This window comes from Leucopleurus acutus (genome assembly GCF_964270905.1).
Source record: "Leucopleurus acutus genome assembly, chromosome: 9".
Lineage (NCBI taxonomy): Eukaryota > Metazoa > Chordata > Mammalia > Artiodactyla > Delphinidae > Leucopleurus > Leucopleurus acutus.
Genome location: NC_139144.1, coordinates 9,911,085 through 9,928,477, shown reverse-complemented (window position 1 = coordinate 9,928,477; position 17,393 = coordinate 9,911,085). Strand labels below are relative to the sequence as shown.

Genomic DNA, 17,393 nt, shown 5'->3' with positions numbered 1-17,393 from the left:
CTATATTATTATCAACTTTCAACCAATATATTATATTAAGAACTTCAATTACCTTTTCAACTTAACCGTTTACTACAAGCCGATGAGATAAATGCTATTATCCTACGTTAATGGGCATTGTTCTAAGTGTTTAAATGCATTAATTAAATAGTCATAACCTATTAGGAAGGTACTATCATTGCCCACATTACTTGCCCAAAGGCTATAGCTAATAAGTGGCAGAAAAGTAGGAGTCAAACCCAGGTCTATCCAAGTTCTCACCTGCTCTATACTCCACATGTTATTCCCAACAGATGGGAAATGCTGGTTTGCAATATTTTTGTAGTCTCCCCTACATAATCTTCCCCTTATGCTTTTATGTCAATAACTTTCCATATCAGGAACTGAAAACTGGCTGGAGGTTAAAATTAAAAGAAAATTCAACAAGCTGTATGTAGAGCAGTGCTCCTCCAACATAATGGGCATATGGACTGTCTGGCCTGGGAATTTGGTTAAACGCAGGTTCTGGTTCTTAGGTGTAGGGTGGAAGCCGTATCTTCTAACAAGCATTCAGGAAAGGCTGATGTTTTGGGTCCACAAATCTCACTTTGAGGAGAAAGGCTGTAGAGTATATTCCTTCCCTCACCCCATTTTAGCTCATCTGAACGAAAGAAAAATTATTGGGTCAGCCAAAAAGTGCGTTTGGGTTTTTCCGTAAGATGTTACAAAAAAACCCAAACAAACTTTTTGGCCGACCCCATGTATTTTCTGGGCAACTGAAAAGTGCTATTTCCTTATGCTTCCATGATATATTATGACATTCAACAAATTTTGAAGTGAAAAGCAAAAATACAGAAAATTAAGTGAAAAAGTATAAAATGAAGAATTTCCAACAGCTCAAGATAATGTCAAGTTATAGATTCCAAGTAAAAATTCTCTTTATCTTCATTTTTGTATGGAAAAAGTTTTAAAATCCTTAGGACCCATCAAGTCCTTTAGAACTGGCTCCAATCTACCTTTTCAGCCCCGTTACCACCCAATGTTCACGCTCCCTCCTCTGCAGTCAGATTCTACTCCCTGCCTTTCCCTTCACGCAGCGCTCCCGCTTAGCCTGGCAAAGCCCCACTGTTGGATTCATTAGCAGAAGCCACTGGACCGAGGTGGCTCCAAAGCCCTGGCAGTGTAGTAAGCAAACCAAAACCTGAGCCTGTAGATGCCTCAAGGTTATGAAATCAAAACACCAAGGACAACCAACCACAGACAGCTAGGCTTTAAGCTATAGCCAATCAAGAATGTCCTTGCTTTGCTTCCACGCTTCTTCGACAGAGCTGACCCTTAAAGAAGACAGGTTTGTTGAACTGCCTGGGTCCACCCGCATGGGGATTTTTTTCAACAGTGCATACTACAGTACCACACAATCCCTAGTTGGTTGAATCCACGGATAAGGAACCACAGATATGGAAGACATTCAGTACAGAGGAACGACCTATGCAGAATTAAGTTATGGGGACATTCGACTGTCCGGAGGATCAGTGCCCCAACCCCCTCACTGTTCCCCTGGCTCGTCGGAAAAATGCTCCTAAACCACTTCCAGTTTGGCGCTGCCTGATTCAAATCCATTTGTGCTCACTAAGCTCTTAACACTTGTGATATGCCTCAGTTTATCTTTTGACAGTTCCACTGTCAGAAGAGGAAATTGAAGGAGACCCTTGACAGCCCCCAGGAGGTCCCCTCATTAAAACAGGCCAAGTTTAATGAGATGACTTATTTTGCAAACAAATTAGCCTTACTTTGATTATCTTTAATAGAAATGAGGGTGATTGTAGAGAAAAAAAATTATGTTTCAGTAGAAAATTGTAACACAACCATGTGCATATCAGATTTTAGTCCTGTTCATTGTCTTTGAGGTTTGCTATATACCTGTAAACTGGACTGGATCCTGAATTCTTCTAGCTTCTTCAAATACCTGGCTATGACTCTCCAAACTATCTATAATATTTCCAGTTCTCTCCCACCTTTCTGATCTGGAATCACTAAGAACAAAGATTGCCCTTGAACTTCCTTGAAAGGCCCCTCCTCAAACCCAGATGGAAGCCAAATTTCAGGACCCTGAACCTTAGATCCACATCCCTCAACTAAAAAGGGCTCCTCCGGACTCTCGGAACTGCACACCAGGTGAAGATCTGAAGTGAAATTGACCAGGGAGGTTCCTCCCCAGAAGCAGATGGCATCTCCCAAGATCCCAGAACAAGATCTTCATCTCCAATATAAAAACCTTCATTCCTTTTGCCACTTCACTACTTGCTTTTTCTCTCTGCTAATGCACAAGAAGATAATGCTCCTTAGCTCTGGCAACTATCACTGAATCTACTGCCAAGGCCACAGCTGCACAACAAGAGTCACTAGGCTTTCTTGCTAAGGTGGTTCTAGATAATAGAATTGCTTAGATCACTTACTGGCTAAACAAGGAGTGTGCACCAAAGCAAATACTTCCTGCTGTACCTGGATCAACCCCTCTGATATTTTAGCAAATGTAAGAAATTAGCAAATAAGCTACTTGGCTGAAACAGGATGCTATCCCTTCAGGTATATTCTTTGATTTATTTGATACCAACTGGTTTGGTTCATGGGGGCCCTGGCTTAGAATTAGCCTTCAGTCTCTGTGTTATCGTCCTCATAGCCGCCATCAGTCTCCCTGGTGGGCTACATTCTCTCAACCGTCTTAAACGCATGTTCACAGCCATCAGCAGTACATCAGGTGGTCTCACTGCTCTTGGAGAAACAGAAACAAGTGAACAAAGAGATGAACAGCAAAAACAATTCTTCCATGGACCTGACACCACAACCTGTGAGTTTCACAATGAGACAAGGGCAACTTAATTCTGATGGTGACCGAGAGTGGCGCTTATACACCATTCGAGACCAATCTCTCACGTATGACAGCGTGACCAAAAGGGGTATTGTTAGATTAATTAAACAAGGAGACCATTAGGCTGAGGTGGCTCTATTGCCTTGGCAGCCTCTGTAAGCAAACCAAAACCTAAGCCTGTAAATGCCTCCAGGTTACAAAAGCAAAACCTAAGGACAACCAATCACAACAAGCCAACTGGGCTTTAAGCTATAGCAACTGGATTCCTGACCCTCAGAAACTATGTGAGATAATAAATGTTTATTAAATTATTAAGTTTGGGGATCATTTCTTACATAGCAATAGATGGATAGTACAGTGGCTTCTCCCTTGAGTGCCCTGTTAGCCCCAGGAATGGGGCTGCTCCTCATATCGGCTATTCCTCTATCCTTTAGAGTTCTCTTTACTTCTTATGAGGCAACCGCTTGTTACTCCAATCCCTTTATGCTTAGGAATAATTCTTTATATGAAACTTTCCCTACCAAATCACTGTGCGGTTTCTGTCTCCTGAGTGTATCCTTGACGATACAGCGGATAAACCTGGTGCTGCTGATCGGAGAAGCACTCTGAGAAACACTGGTGTACATCAACCATGATTCAGCTCCTGAAGTTCACGGCCACAGCGAAATCAAGCAAAAAGAAGGGAAGAAAAGGCTATTAGAGAAGTAGCCAACAGTGCTGACTTTAGATACCTTCCAAATTTAAAAAACAAAAAACAAAAAAAGCTGCTATTACACTGGTTCACTGCTTTTCATAGTATCTGGACCGATGTCGTCAAAATGTTACAAAAGCCTACTTACAGAAACATAATTCAGTGAAGTAGACTTGATCTGGTTTTAGAAGTGGAGGTGAATTTTACCGATTGATTACACCACAACATACACACAGCTAACCTAAACGGGATCAAATAACTGACTTAAAGAATACTTGGCAATAGAGTTACTGTGTTGGTAGATTTTACGTAATCTTTTCTCACTAACAGCACACACCATCATGATAAAATTATTCCTCAATGCCTAATTTACAAATTACTCTCTGTATTAATTTCCTAGGGTGCCGAAACAAACTGAGTGGCTTAAAACAACCGAAGTTTATAGTCTCACAGTTCTCGAGGCCGTAAGTCCAAAATCAAGGGTTGGCAGGGCCAGGTTCCCTCTGAGCCTCCGGGCAGAATCCTTCCTTGCCTCTTCCAGTTCCTGCTGTTTGCTAGCAATCTCTGACATTCCTTGGCTTGCAAATGCATCACTCTAATCTCTGCCTCCCTCATTCCATGGCCATTTTCTCTCTCCCTGTGTGTCTCTGCCTCTCTTCTAAGGACACTAGTTTATATTGGATTAAGAGCCTACCTTACTCCAGCATGACCTTACTTTAATTACATCTAACATAACCTTATTCGCAAGAGTCACATTCTGACATTCCACAGGTCAGGACTTCATCTTTTGGGGAGACACAATTCAACTCATAACACCCTCATTTTCATGAAACTTCATGTCTATCAAAACAAATGCATGTCTATCAAAAACAAATGCATTCTTAATATTCTAAGAATTAAAGACGTAATAATCACAATCTATCAATACAGAAGGCAGGGGAACTTAATTCATGTTCATTTTATTTTACGACTTCCCTAAATCTAAGCATTCTCTTACCTTAAGTGGGGTCTGGCTGCTTGCTGCTCTAAAACCAATACTCTAGAGGCAAGGCTGGTGGAAATGAAAGTTTGCTTTATTTTGGAGGCTGGCAAACCAAGGGAGGGGGGAGGGGGTACTCGTGTCCAAAGGCTGACACCCCCCGCCCCCAAGGATGACCAGTGGGTAAGAGCTTTTAAAGGCGAGTTTCTGGGGTGTGTAAGTGGAAGCAGGGGGCTACGTGCAGAACAGCACAGGCAGCTCTGACAGGCACCTTGAAATTGGTCATGTGGTGGTCTGAGCAACATCATCTTGTTTTAAGAACACTTAGCTTTCAGTTCCAGGGCCGGTTTGCTCCGATTTCTTTGAGGCCAGTTCTCAGAATTGTGGCAGGTGATGTCATGGCTACAGTCTGATCATCATGTAGTTCACTTCTTCCACCTGGGGGGGCTTTCCATCTCTACAAAACAGCTCAAAGGACACAGCCCAGAATACTATCTACAGCCCCTGAGGAGGAACTAAAGGTCCTTCACTTTGCTTCATGACTAAACTACTATTATTTTGTCCTGTTCGATTGCTTTCCTTTGCTTCTGCATTTTCTCACTTCTCTAATTCAACTTATTCTTTGCCTGCAGTTTTTCTACAAACGAAAGGTGGGCTGAGGACATGGGCGGGGGGCGGCGGTGCGGACCACAGGGTCCTGCTCCATTTCATATCCACCTTTCAGAATCAGAAATCCCTCTCTCCCTTTAATGTGCTCTCATTTTCATGTTCAAGAACATGAAAAAACTCTTCCCCTTTCCTTTAGCATATAACAACGACCACTGGCATGGGTCCCCCACCCTGACTTATTTTAATTGTTTAATTGCATGGAGATATCACAAGCCCCATTAGTTATTTGTGGCTTAATTTTCTTTTACATAAGCCCATTTGGTGTGTAGTTGACGTCAACATTACGTTTACTGGATATAAAAGGTTAAAAAGAAAAACATGTAATTTCAGAACCAGTGTTTATCTCCTTCTCTGAGGTAGAAAATGAAACTCAATTGTTCTCACCTCTTTACTGTTCTCAGAGAGACTCAAATAGTGGTTCCTTTCACTTATCTTTAAACTGCAGTAGCCTCCTTACTCTAAGGATAATATTGAGACAGCAACTGATAATATGTATGAGTGACAGATTTTTCAAATGTTTGCCAGAGACTTATTTTTACTACAAAGGATTTAAACACGAAGTCACAAACAAAACAGAAATATATGTGAAAACAGAAGAAATCCAGAGAAAAAAATCAGTGCTGACATATGAATTCTAAACCACGAGCACTGACTTTTCCAGGGGAAGAATGAGGATGCATTTATTGGGGGGCTTACCAGGTACCACGTAAGGCAGTTTGACAGACCATTTGATATACTTTAATTCAATCACTAACATCCCTGTGAGTTAGGAATTGTTCTCCAGATTTGAATTACATACAAGAAGAGCGAGTTTAGAGAAATCACTTGCCTAAGATTCCATGTTCAGACCAATAATAGCTCTTTCAAAATTGCCTTCATTGGGGCGAACTAATGCCTTTTCAAACACAAAATACATGGGGAGCCAGGGAGGTAAAGTGGGAGTTGGAACAGAGATCAGTGTAAACACAGGAACCTAACCGGTGAACGCGCGGCTTTACCAAAACGAGAACAGCTGTGCCGATATTCACGTATTCCTTTCTGTCCACCTTCCCCCTACCGAGTTAGCTTGTTCGCACGTATTCCATTTCCGACTCCTGGGCGCACATAGCAGACCCATTACAGTAACACTACTGTGTAGAAACAAGGCCTTTTGGTTGCTGTTCCCAAGCCCTACATTCCAAGGGCAGGGGACCGGAGGCCAGGGCTGACGATAACCTCGGCCCCAGGGAAAGTGCCAACAGGCGGTCCGCGGGTACGCTTTACAGCTCTGGGGGCGGGCCCTCGATGGTTAACAAATCTGCACCTCAACAGACCCCGAAGACCTGGCCCGCACTTCCGAGAGCCCCGAAGAGCGTATTTCAAAGGCACGAGGGGCCAGGAGGCGCCTACCAGGAGGAAAGCGGCTAACAACGCAGAGCTCCACAGCCTTCCAGGGCCACATCGCCCGGGAAGGACCGCAGCTCGAAGCCCGCGCGCTGGGAGCTCGCCGGCCCCGGACCGCCCAGCGGCGGAACCCAGGGCCTTGACCGAGGAACAGCGCGCGGCGCGGGTGGGTGACTTCCGCGCGGCGAGGGGGCAGCGGGCGGACGCTACCACCGCCGGCGCTCCCCTCCCCCAACGCCTGGCGCGGCCCGAATCCGGCCGCCGGTCGCCGACTCACCTTCCCATCGCTGTGGAAGGGGAGGCCGAGCTCGTCGGGAGTGAGCTGGGAGCGAGCACGTGGCGGCTCCTCGGCCGGCACAGCGGCGGCGGCCTCGTAGTCCGGGAAGGGGTTGGGGAACGCCCGCTCTTCCATATCCGCGTCCCCGCCCAACTGCAACTTAAGCCTCCGGGACATGGTCTCGCCCATGTCGGCCGCGCGCCCTGCCCTCCGCGGGGCCGCGCGGTACGGCGAGCGAGCGGGGACAAACCTCCTCCGAGGCGCTGGGGCCCGGCCGCGGGCGGGTCTCAGGCAAGCCCTAAGGAAGGCGGCGGGCGCCCCGCCCCGGCCCGGCTCTAGACGTGCCCTCGGGGAGGCTGCGGCGGTTCGCAGTCACCGGGGCGCCGCGGTAGCGGGGTCCCCTCCGAGGAGTAGGCTCCGGCCAGCGGCGCCGCAAGGGCAGCGTCTCCGGGGAGGGCGCTGTCCCTCCCAGTCATCCCGCCGTCGGGGGGGAGGGGGGTCTGGAGGAGGAGCCACCGCCTTTTTTTTTTCCTTTTAGGTTTTAAGTCCCTTTGTTTTGAATAAACGGGTATCTTTGGTAGCAGCATGTAATGTGAAAGCATCCTTAATCACCTAAATATTTCATTGACCGCCCCCCCCCCCAGGCTCGTCCAATATTAGTTTAATTGCCCAGGAGCATAACATGGATAATAATAAAAGGACACAAGCAAGTACATCTGCATTTATGTAATCACAACATAGTTAGCAGCCTTTATTGGTTCTCTTTGTTCTTCTTGTTTCTTTAATTATTTGAAACTAAATAGATGTAATGATTTCTCCTCCTTGAGGGAAATATATTATTCCTTTTTTTTTTTTCCATTTAAACATTGAATGCCAGATGGTACTAGGTGATGACAAAAGATAGTTTCTACCCTCGGGATTCCAAGTTAGTGGGTGAGAAAAGTAAGCATAGCTTAGTATGATGTGGGTACTTTTCTGAAACCAAGCAAGGTATACATTAATATATCAAAAAGTGACATGATAGAGGAAAACAGTACCAAGCACTGGAAAGGCTCCATCCTCCTGCCTCTGTGGCCTGGCTTCCCACTCCTGTCTGTCCTGTTGTCTCCCCCAACTGTACAAGGATGCACATGTGAAACAACCCCTACCTATAGGATGACCATGGGAAATTCCACTGTTGGAAAAAATCATTATAAAGGGGTTAGCATAAATATATATCCTTAGAGGAAACAGAACTGCTATAACGGGATGCCTTGAGGGGCCCGCTCCACTCTTCTGCTTCATTCGTTTGTCCCGGGGTCCATCTTTCTCCCACCCTCAGTCAAGGACATTTTCTAACTGCTCCTGAATTCTGATACTTTTACCATATAGGAAATTCAGTCCCCTTGTTAGGTAGTTAGTCAGACATTAGCAGCAAGGAGGTGACAGAGAAAGACAAGGAAAAATCGAGTCAAACCCCCAGCCTTCTGGGGGCCCCCCCCGACCCCCCCAGAACGGGCGAAACTATGGTCGTGTGGCGAGCAACTTATCCTGCTAAAGAGAGGCACAGTGATACGAGGGGGACTTCCCTGGGCTGCCCATGCCCAGACCACACAGGCATATAACCTATAGTGAACCCGAACTCATTATACCATAACTGTAATAAAATCTACAGGTGGTTTTGCCCCCCGCCCCCCCAGTGGGCGTTTCTTAGCGATTCAAGGGTGAGAGCATGCACAGCAGTAACCTTGTTCCATAGCTCGGGACTGTCAATCAAATAATGATCCCCTGTCGCTCACCCCCGCCTCCCTGCAAAATGCTCCTTAAAAGCGCCCTTAAATAAATTAAATAAATAAATAAATTTTAAAAATTAAAAAAAAAAAGCACTCTTAAGCCTGTACAGGAATGCTGCTTTCAATTCGCAGAAACAGCTCTCTCTCTCTCTCTCTCTCCTTCCCTCCCTCCCTCCCTCTCTCTCTCTCTCTCTCTCTCTCTCTCTCTCTCTCTGTCGCTCTCTCTCTCGCTCTCTCTCTCTCTGTCTCTACCTTTGCTTCGATGAACTTTGCTTTGGGCTTCCTTCACTTCTCTGAAACAGCCCGCTCTCTCTCTCTTTCTCTCTCTCCCTCTCTGAGAGTGTACCTATGCTTAAATAAACTTTGCTTTGTGCTTAAGCTTAACGTCGTAGTTTGCAATTCTTTGTTTACTATCGTGAACCGAGATTGCTGATCCGGGCCTTCCGTTGACCTCCTCGGTTGAAGCTACTTTGTTACAACGCAAGTCCACACGGTGACACCCTAACCACTGAGGCTGACCTGTCTTAGGAGCCACCCTTCTCCCACCTCAGGGACTTTACTACACAGAATAACCCACAGCAGACGTTTCCCAAAGCCTTCGTTATGTAGACCCTAACACCGCAGGTAGGTGCAGCAGAAGCATCCACTGCTGGCTTTATGTTAAGCCTGGTGATCTTTGATCTCTCTCTACCCCTGTTGACTGAAAAAAAAAAAGCACAACCTAAAAGTTGAGAATTATGTTTTATTCGGTGGCCTTACTGGGGGCTATAGCCTGGGATGGCAGCCCCTCAGATAGCTCTGAGGAACTGTTCCAAAGAGGTAACCGAGGAGCTAGCATATATAGGAGTTTGCCGAAAAAAACAAAACAAAACAAACCCTGTTGTTGAATATGAAAAGATTACTGCTAATCACACACACACACACAAACCCCAGACATCGCAGATTAATGATTTTAGGCTCATTGACGGTATTCCATTGGTTGACATCTTAACTGTCTGGGGCCAGTATCCTGCTTTTCTCCATCCTGAATCCCCTCAGGGTGCACCACTGGGAACGGCCGCACTGGCTGAGGGCTTGATGGTCAGACCATTCCTCGTTTACTGAAATGGCAGGGCAACATTGTGTCCACAACCTGGTGCGAGGTAAAGGCAGGTTTTCTCATTCTTCTTAAAATCTTGGGCATAACCATGGACAACTGTTGGCAAGTACACAAACTTGTCCTAAGGACAACCGGTATGTTCAAAGACCGAAATAGCTAAACCCAGTTTAAGGAATTGGCAAATTTTCCTAAACGCTGTCCGATCTGCAGGTTCCTGCCCTCAGTGGAGATTTCACTTACTGATTACACTATTTTTCAAGAAGTGACTGTCTCCTTTCCTCACCTTCTTGTCTCCAAGAAGCTTCTTAATGCAGGAGGTATGGGGATCCGTTCTGCCCTTTCAAACCTCAGGACCATCCTCCTCTGGTGTACACTCTTTAGTAGTACAAAGACTCGGCCAGTGCCTTGAATTACAACATTTTAATTATTTTAGGCCAAACCAAATTCTTAGACAGGGAGGGCATCCTCCCCAACCCTTCTATGTAAGTGAGATGGACAGTACAAGGATTAGCTAAATGTCCATCCAAAACAAATCCCAGGAGTGGTAAGGACAATTTGCAATTGACCTGTGCTTTCTCTCAAAGGAATCTAACTGGGAGAGGGGCGCCTCTGTGTTCCCTGGCTGAAACCTAGGGCACCACGCAAGGTTGGGAACTCTGAAAGGGCCCAGGGAGTGAGACTTCTCCCTGTCACAGCAGGTTTTCCTGAGGGAGTGCAGAGGGCTGCATGGCTGAGAAACTTCCAGATGGCATGCCTGTTGGCAGGGGGTCAGGGGAAGGAACATTTGTTGATGACACATGCAGGCCTGAGGCTTTGTTTGTTTTTGATTTATTAAGTGTTTTTCTTTTTATTATATTCATCCTTCACGTTTGTCATCTGACCGGCTTTTTAGATTTGCCCATGTTCCTCAGCTACCAGTGAGTCCTCTGGTCCCATTGCCAGAGCTGCCCAGGCTTTCATTAAGAAGGCTTTTCCTTTGGATGCTACAAGGGGAAGTCCCAGCAGGCAGACCGGCAAACTCCCTTTGTCTTTCACCGCATTCCCCTCTGAGATTTCCCCACACTTTGTCCATCCATCGGGGTCCAAGTTGTTAGCTAGTTGGGGAAAGAAACAAGCCCAGGGGTATAGGGGAGGGGTTTGCTTTACCCCCTTTCTCTGTTGATACATAAGACGGTTCCTTCCAGCTGCAGTCCGTATACAGGACCTATGTATGCTCTACAGCCCTGATTTAAGACCAATTTGATCCCTTAAGCTGGCAGTTCTCAAAGTGTGATCAGAGACCCTTTAGGGTGGCTCTGAAGCCAACACTAGTTTTTGGTGTTTTGCTTTTGAGAATAATTTGTTAACTTTAACATAAACTATTATATCTTAATGTCATTATTTTAAATGTGAAGAAACAGATCCTGACAAGACCAAAATAACACACAGGCCATAAGGTGGGTTTCTCCCTTTTCCTTTTTTTTAAAATTTAAACAAATGTTCACCAGGCCAGTTCAACAAGTAAGTAATGTGGATATGAACGCTGCGGTTGGCAATATACCACATCTGGAACCTAGGGAGGTGCATTAGACAGAAGGGGTAGTCATTCTAATTAGACAATCAAGTAACATCACGACAAATGGATTTGCGGCATCAAACTCTTCATTTAGATTTCTTATCTCTTAGTGATCAGAGGTCCCGTGTTGTCTCCCGTCTTTTTGATACCGACCAAGGTTCGTGGCCTTCCCCAGACAATAGAAATTGACTAGAGGCCGGTCAAGGCTTTATTGGGGCCCCTGCTGCAGCAGGAGGGAGAACAAGTAACAGGTTTCCCTGCTTGCTTCCTGAGGGGTTGGGAAGTGGGGGGCTCTGAGGTGCAAGCTGTTTCCCTATATGGGGTGAGGGCAGGGGTGTATCCAGGGAGGGGTCGGGCCAGAGGGGCGGCTTAGGTTGTTTGCTCACCCCTTAGGTGGTGTTGAGTGCAGGGGGCACGTGCAGTGCCCTGCTTTTGCTCCTGACACCCTGCTTTTGCTGCCAGCTCTTCAGAAGTGGCAGTTGGGCTTTTTTTGGTCTTTTGTATCTTTTGTCCAGAATTTGCCCCAACTGCACGTGCACACAGTTATTTTTAGTCCCATATAGTTTCTTTGTATCTTGTTGCTCTAGGAGCTGATTGTCCAGGTGCAAGCACGGCAGCCCTGCAGCAGAGGGTCCCAGGTCCCAGCCTGTCTCATTTTTGTTGTGTTTTGTGTGAAATCCGTTACAGAATGGAAACCTTTTGGACCTCCAACAATGGCAGGAGTACAGATCAGGGTTGTTTTTCTGGATATGAAAGGCTGCAATGATCTTTAACATAAAATCTTTTGTAAACTAGATAACCAACTGCAGCTGTCCCAGCAGCAATGGTAACTGGTGCTCTGGTAGTCAGACATGTCACTCATACACGTGCACGGGACACAGAGCACGAGTGGGCCTGTGCAGACAGCTGGAGTCATGTGCAAGAGGAGTACTCGTGAACTACCATCTCTCATGAGTGTACCGTGGGGTTTTCCAGAGGCAACATGATACGTGATGTCATAGCGGATTAAGTAGAGAAGCAGCCAGGTGAAAAGATTCGCAAAAATATAAAACAATGCCCCTTTTCTCATGCATGTTATTTTTTTTAACATCTTTATTGGAGTACAATTGCTTTACCATGGTGTGTTAGTTTCTGCTTTATAACAGTGAATCAGCTATACATATATCCCCATATCTGTTATTTTGGTTTTGAAAATAGTTATCTTTCATAAAAATATGTTTATGTTAATCTGTAGCATGTAGTTTATGTTAATATATTGACAAATGAATAAATATTAAAATGTTTTCAGTTTGAATTTCTAATTTGGTACGTATTGATAGATATTGCCCATACAGAAATTATTTTGGGTCCTCAATAAATTGTAAAGTGAAAAGGGATTCTGAGGCCGGACATTTGAGAACCACTGCCTTCAGCCAGCCGTTGCATCGGGCACATTTCACTTCGGGGACATGATTCAAAGCAGTACAATGTGTAGGTAAGCACTGCAAAGAGCTGCACCCTCACCTGCTCATGTTTGCCACTTCCTGTAGTCTTTTTTACTAGGTCTCCCTATGACACTAATGTATTTTGATGTCATTTGTATAATTTCTTGCTTTGTGGAACTCAATTTGTGATTGGAAAATTATGATCAAAGAAAGGCTAGGTGTCATCCAACACGTAAAAGGAGAGTTAGGAGATCCTGTCCCAAATTGCGTGTGTAGTCACGGATGTATCAATAGATTTAAAGCTTGTGCCAAAATCTAAAACGTAAGCTGAAAAAAAAAAAAAATAAGCTGGATGTTAGTGCGTCCATGATAGTTGTAGAAACCAGAAACAGTTTAGATTGTAACCAGTGTTGGGTTTTGCAAGCATTTGCAGGAAGAAGTGGTGGTGGATTGGAGGGCATCTTTCTCTGCTCCTGCCCCTGTGGCAGCTCTCAGCACCGGTCCTCTGTGGCAGTGCCCGTGGGTGCTCTCGTGGGCATGCTTCAGCGGCTCTCACCAGAGGAGGGCGTAGCGATCTTTGAAAATCTTTGAGTCAAAATGGACAATTTCACGCTCTCTTTCTACATCAGATCAAAATCTATCATGACTGCTCAAAATAGCTAATTTGATTTCTAGATCTCTGCAGGAATCTGTGGGACGATTTAAGTTGTTCTAGACTAACAGATAGATAAGAAGGCAAGGGTGAACCCAGCAGTTGGTTAGATCGCAGAAAAGGCTAAGAAGGAGCAGACAGCACTGAAGTGGCCACAGGCTTTCAGCACGAGCTCATCTGGAATGCCCCAAATTATGAGACAGAAAGGTTGACTCAGCTCAGCCATCTCTGAGAAGGTCTGGGGACATGCAGTCAGCCCCAGCACAGTCTATTTGCAAGGAATGTGTCTTCCTTTACCCTCTGAGGGCCAGGTGCAACCATAGGGCCCAGGAACAAAGCCTCAGTTGCAGACGTGGTGGGATTCTTAGAACAATGCGGGGCCGGGGCTCATCCCCAGCTCAACCCGGATTGGTTCTCAGGAAAGAGAAAGTCATCATTTCCCGGCCTCCCACAGGAAATGATGAATTTATTACATACGGATGTTATTTGTACATTTAAATGAGCAATACTGAGGAATGAACTTCTAATTTAGCAATAAAACGTAGTTTTATATTACGTCAGTTCTACAGAATTTTACATTTCCTGTAAATACAAACTGTACGTCTATTCCAAAATGTATTGCCTAGATGTTACATTGTAGGGGTTCAAGTAAAAAATGAAATGAAGGGACACGTTAATAATTTAACTGAAACTGAAAACAGGTAAACTATAAGTAATTTAGACTGCATTTGAGACATGGTTCTTACTAACTGCACCCTGCATATAACAGTTTACTAAACATGCAGTTATTTGACTTTTTAAAAATAAGAATTAGACATACATCTATATCACGATCTATAGAATTCTCTACTGACAGAACTGATTTCAAGTTTTTCTTATGCTGTAATGATTAAACTTTTCTTCCTGGCACTCAAGTACAAGGATAATCTCTATTCCCACGAGAGTTTTCGAATCAAATCTATCTATATATCTATATCTTTGAATTGCTCTCTGAGCAAAACTGGGAGGACCCATGCCTCTGCATTTTTTTAATTTTATTTTTTATTTTTTTTTAACATTTTTATTGGGGTATAATTGCTTTACAATGGTGTGTTAGTTTCTGCTTTATAACAAAGTGAATCAGTTATACATATATATATGTTCCCATATCTCTTCCCTCTTGCGTCTCCCTCCCTCCCACGCTCCCTGTCCCACCCCTCCAGGTGGTCACAAAGCACCAAGCTGATATCCCTGTGCTATGCGGCTGTACCTCTGCATTTTGATTAATAGCAGTGCTTTACAAAACACTGGAAGGAAGGATGGGCTTCATGGATAACTGTGCACTTCCCCTTCCTTCCTCCAGACCAGGCACAGCCCATGAGGGAGGCAAAGGCAGCCTGGTGCCCCGCGAAGCAGTTGCAGTGCCGGAGGAGCAGACTCCCCCTAGAACATAGGAGACGCACTATAAAGATTCCCATAAATATTTGGTGGCGGGGTGTTTGCAGGTAATGAGCCAGTGAACTGTGACTTCCAACTGTTCATGAGAAGTTCTTCATAAGCTAGGGGAACCTGGCCTACCTGGTGCATAGAGCAGTTGCAGAGATAAGTTCTTTCCAGGAAAAAATACAGGATTTTTCAGTAACGAGTACTACAAGATACCTTTTCTACTCAGGTGGCTGCTCTGCCTCCATCTAGCTAATTATATACTTAGCTCTTCTCCATGCAAAGAAATAGGCCTCTCCTAATGCAAACTGGACTTCATTTGGGACAGCCCTCCCATTCATACGGAAAGAGCTGGCTTACTAGCTAGCTACCCGATCTCCTTAGCAGATAATGGCATGGAAAGATCCCCCTCCTACTCTACATCTTGTGCTATATAAACTGTCCAGAATAGGCTAATCTATAAAGACAGAAAATAGATGAGTGGTTTCCTGGGGCTGAGGGGAGAGGGGATTAGGAAGTGATGGTTAGGAGATATGGAGGGTTTTTTTTTGTGGTGATGAAAATGGTCTAAAATCGATTGTGGTGATACAATCAATTGCACAACTCTGTGATATACTAAAACCATTGAATCATACACTTCCAATGAGTGAATTATATGCTGTATGAATTATATCTCAATAAAGCTGGCACACACAGAAAACAGTTGAGGCACTGATAGCCGATACCCAGGCAGAAGAGTGCCATGATCCAACTCTCCACCAACACAGGTGGGTGGCAGGACTGTGCTCACCTGCACCAGGTGAGGTGGAGAAACTCAAGACACCTAGGCTGTATGCTGGGACACAGATTAATTATTGGTTATTGGCCAAAAAAAGGCTTTGGGAGTGACATTACACGGCATCCCTCAAATGTGCTCTGATATGGTCCCCATAAGACTTAGTACGGTGACCAGAGGAAGAAAGAGAAGGATAAAGAGAAGAGGAGAGAGATGGCATAATACACCCTAGGCCCTTCCTTGGAATTTTCCAAGTTCCTTTCCTCTGCCCAGGATTCTTGAAGACTGGCTGTGCCTTCTGGGTGGGGTGCCCCAGGCCCTGGCAGGACATACAAGGGTCCGTTCCCATTTCTTTTCTTCAGAGCACTCGCTCCCTGCAGGGTACAAACCAGATGCCCCAGAAGCTCTGGGACTTGTGCCTCGGGAGATTCCCTGGGGTCCCCCTGGCTGGACCCAGGTTCTAGGAGAGTGGTCTGGAGAATGATTAGGCCTCAGAATGGGGCTGATACAAATTGTGTAAATAATGGCTCTGCAAAACATTATTTGCCTTGGGACCTATACACCCTCCTGTATGTATTTGTCAATGAAAACTCAATTCATCATCAAGCTAAGAAGGAAAAACTGAGAATTTTGAAATTGAGGATTATAACCTGGGAACTGTTCCGCCTGTTAGAAGTTGAGGGCCCATCAAACACATTTTCAAGACAAAGGATCGTACATAAAAATGACATACTTATATTTTACATAAAATTCACCAAAGACACACTAGTCCAGGTAATCATGGTCAAAGTGAGCAGCAGGTCACCATGACCCCTTACAGACCTGGTAAAGAACACTAACCTTTTAAGATTCCATTGCTAGCATCAGAAGAAAGGAAAACAATTGATCTTTACCATCGAGCAGGCGCTCCTACTTTTGAGGAGGTGTGGTTAATGTATAACGTAGATACACACTGCACCTTAAAGGGGGAGGGAGGAGGCCCAAACAGAGAGAATTTTATGCTTAAATTTTCTTGTCTTGCCTTAAAATGTAAATTTTATTTCATCACCTCCCCCAACTTCAGAAATAATGTTAGTAGAGAAGAAGGAACAACATGTTCACCCCTGTGACTGTCACAGTCAATTGCATGGTCAACTCTTCTTCAAAAGGGGGTCAAGAATACACAAGAGTACAACATGGGGAATACAGCCAATAGTTGTTTTTTTTTTTGCGGCACTCGGGCCTCTCACTGTTGTGGCCTCTCCCGTTGCGGAGCACAGGCTCCGATGCGCAGGCTCAGCGGTCGTGGCTCACGGGCCCAGCTGCTCCGCGGCACGGGGGATCCTCCCAGACCGGGGCTCGAACCCGTGTCCCATGCATCGGCAGGCGGACTCTCAACCACTGCGCCACCAGGGAAGCCCTAAAGCCAATATTTTTAAATAACGTAAATGGAGTATAACCTTTAAAAATTGTGAATCACTATATTGTGCACCTGCAACTTATAAAATATTGTACATCAACTATACTTCAATGAAAAAAGAAAGAAAATAAAATATGAGAAACAAAAAGAATACACAGGGATATACAATTTCTCTTCCAGAAATGGTGATGGGAAGACTGGCAAAAGAATGAAATTGGACCCTTATAAACCTGTTGACTGAAAAAAATGCACAAGCTAAAAGTTGAGAATTATGTTTTATTTGGTGGACAAAACTGAGGATTTAAGCTTGGGACACAGCCTCTCAGATCGCTCTGAGGGACTGCCCCGAAGAGGTAAGGGAGAAACCGGGATACAGAGGAGTTTTTGCAACAAAGACCAGGTAGTCAGGACATCAAAAGATTACTGTTAATGAAAGAAAACCAGACAT

The 17,393-nt window shown here is 44.9% G+C and overlaps 1 protein-coding gene across 1 annotated transcript in view; it reads right to left on the bottom strand.

Annotated features, from left to right (window-relative positions):
* Positions 1-7,036, bottom strand: part of LANCL2 (LanC like glutathione S-transferase 2) — a gene marked incomplete at its 5' end in the record, with an annotated part of 58,101 nt that extends 51,065 nt beyond the window's left edge. Inside the window, one exon of the mRNA XM_082846496.1 lies at positions 6,848-7,036. Coding sequence (XP_082702622.1) covers positions 6,848-7,036 — 189 coding nt within the window. The remainder of the gene's footprint in view (positions 1-6,847) is intronic.
* Between the last annotated feature and the right edge of the window lie 10,357 nt (positions 7,037-17,393).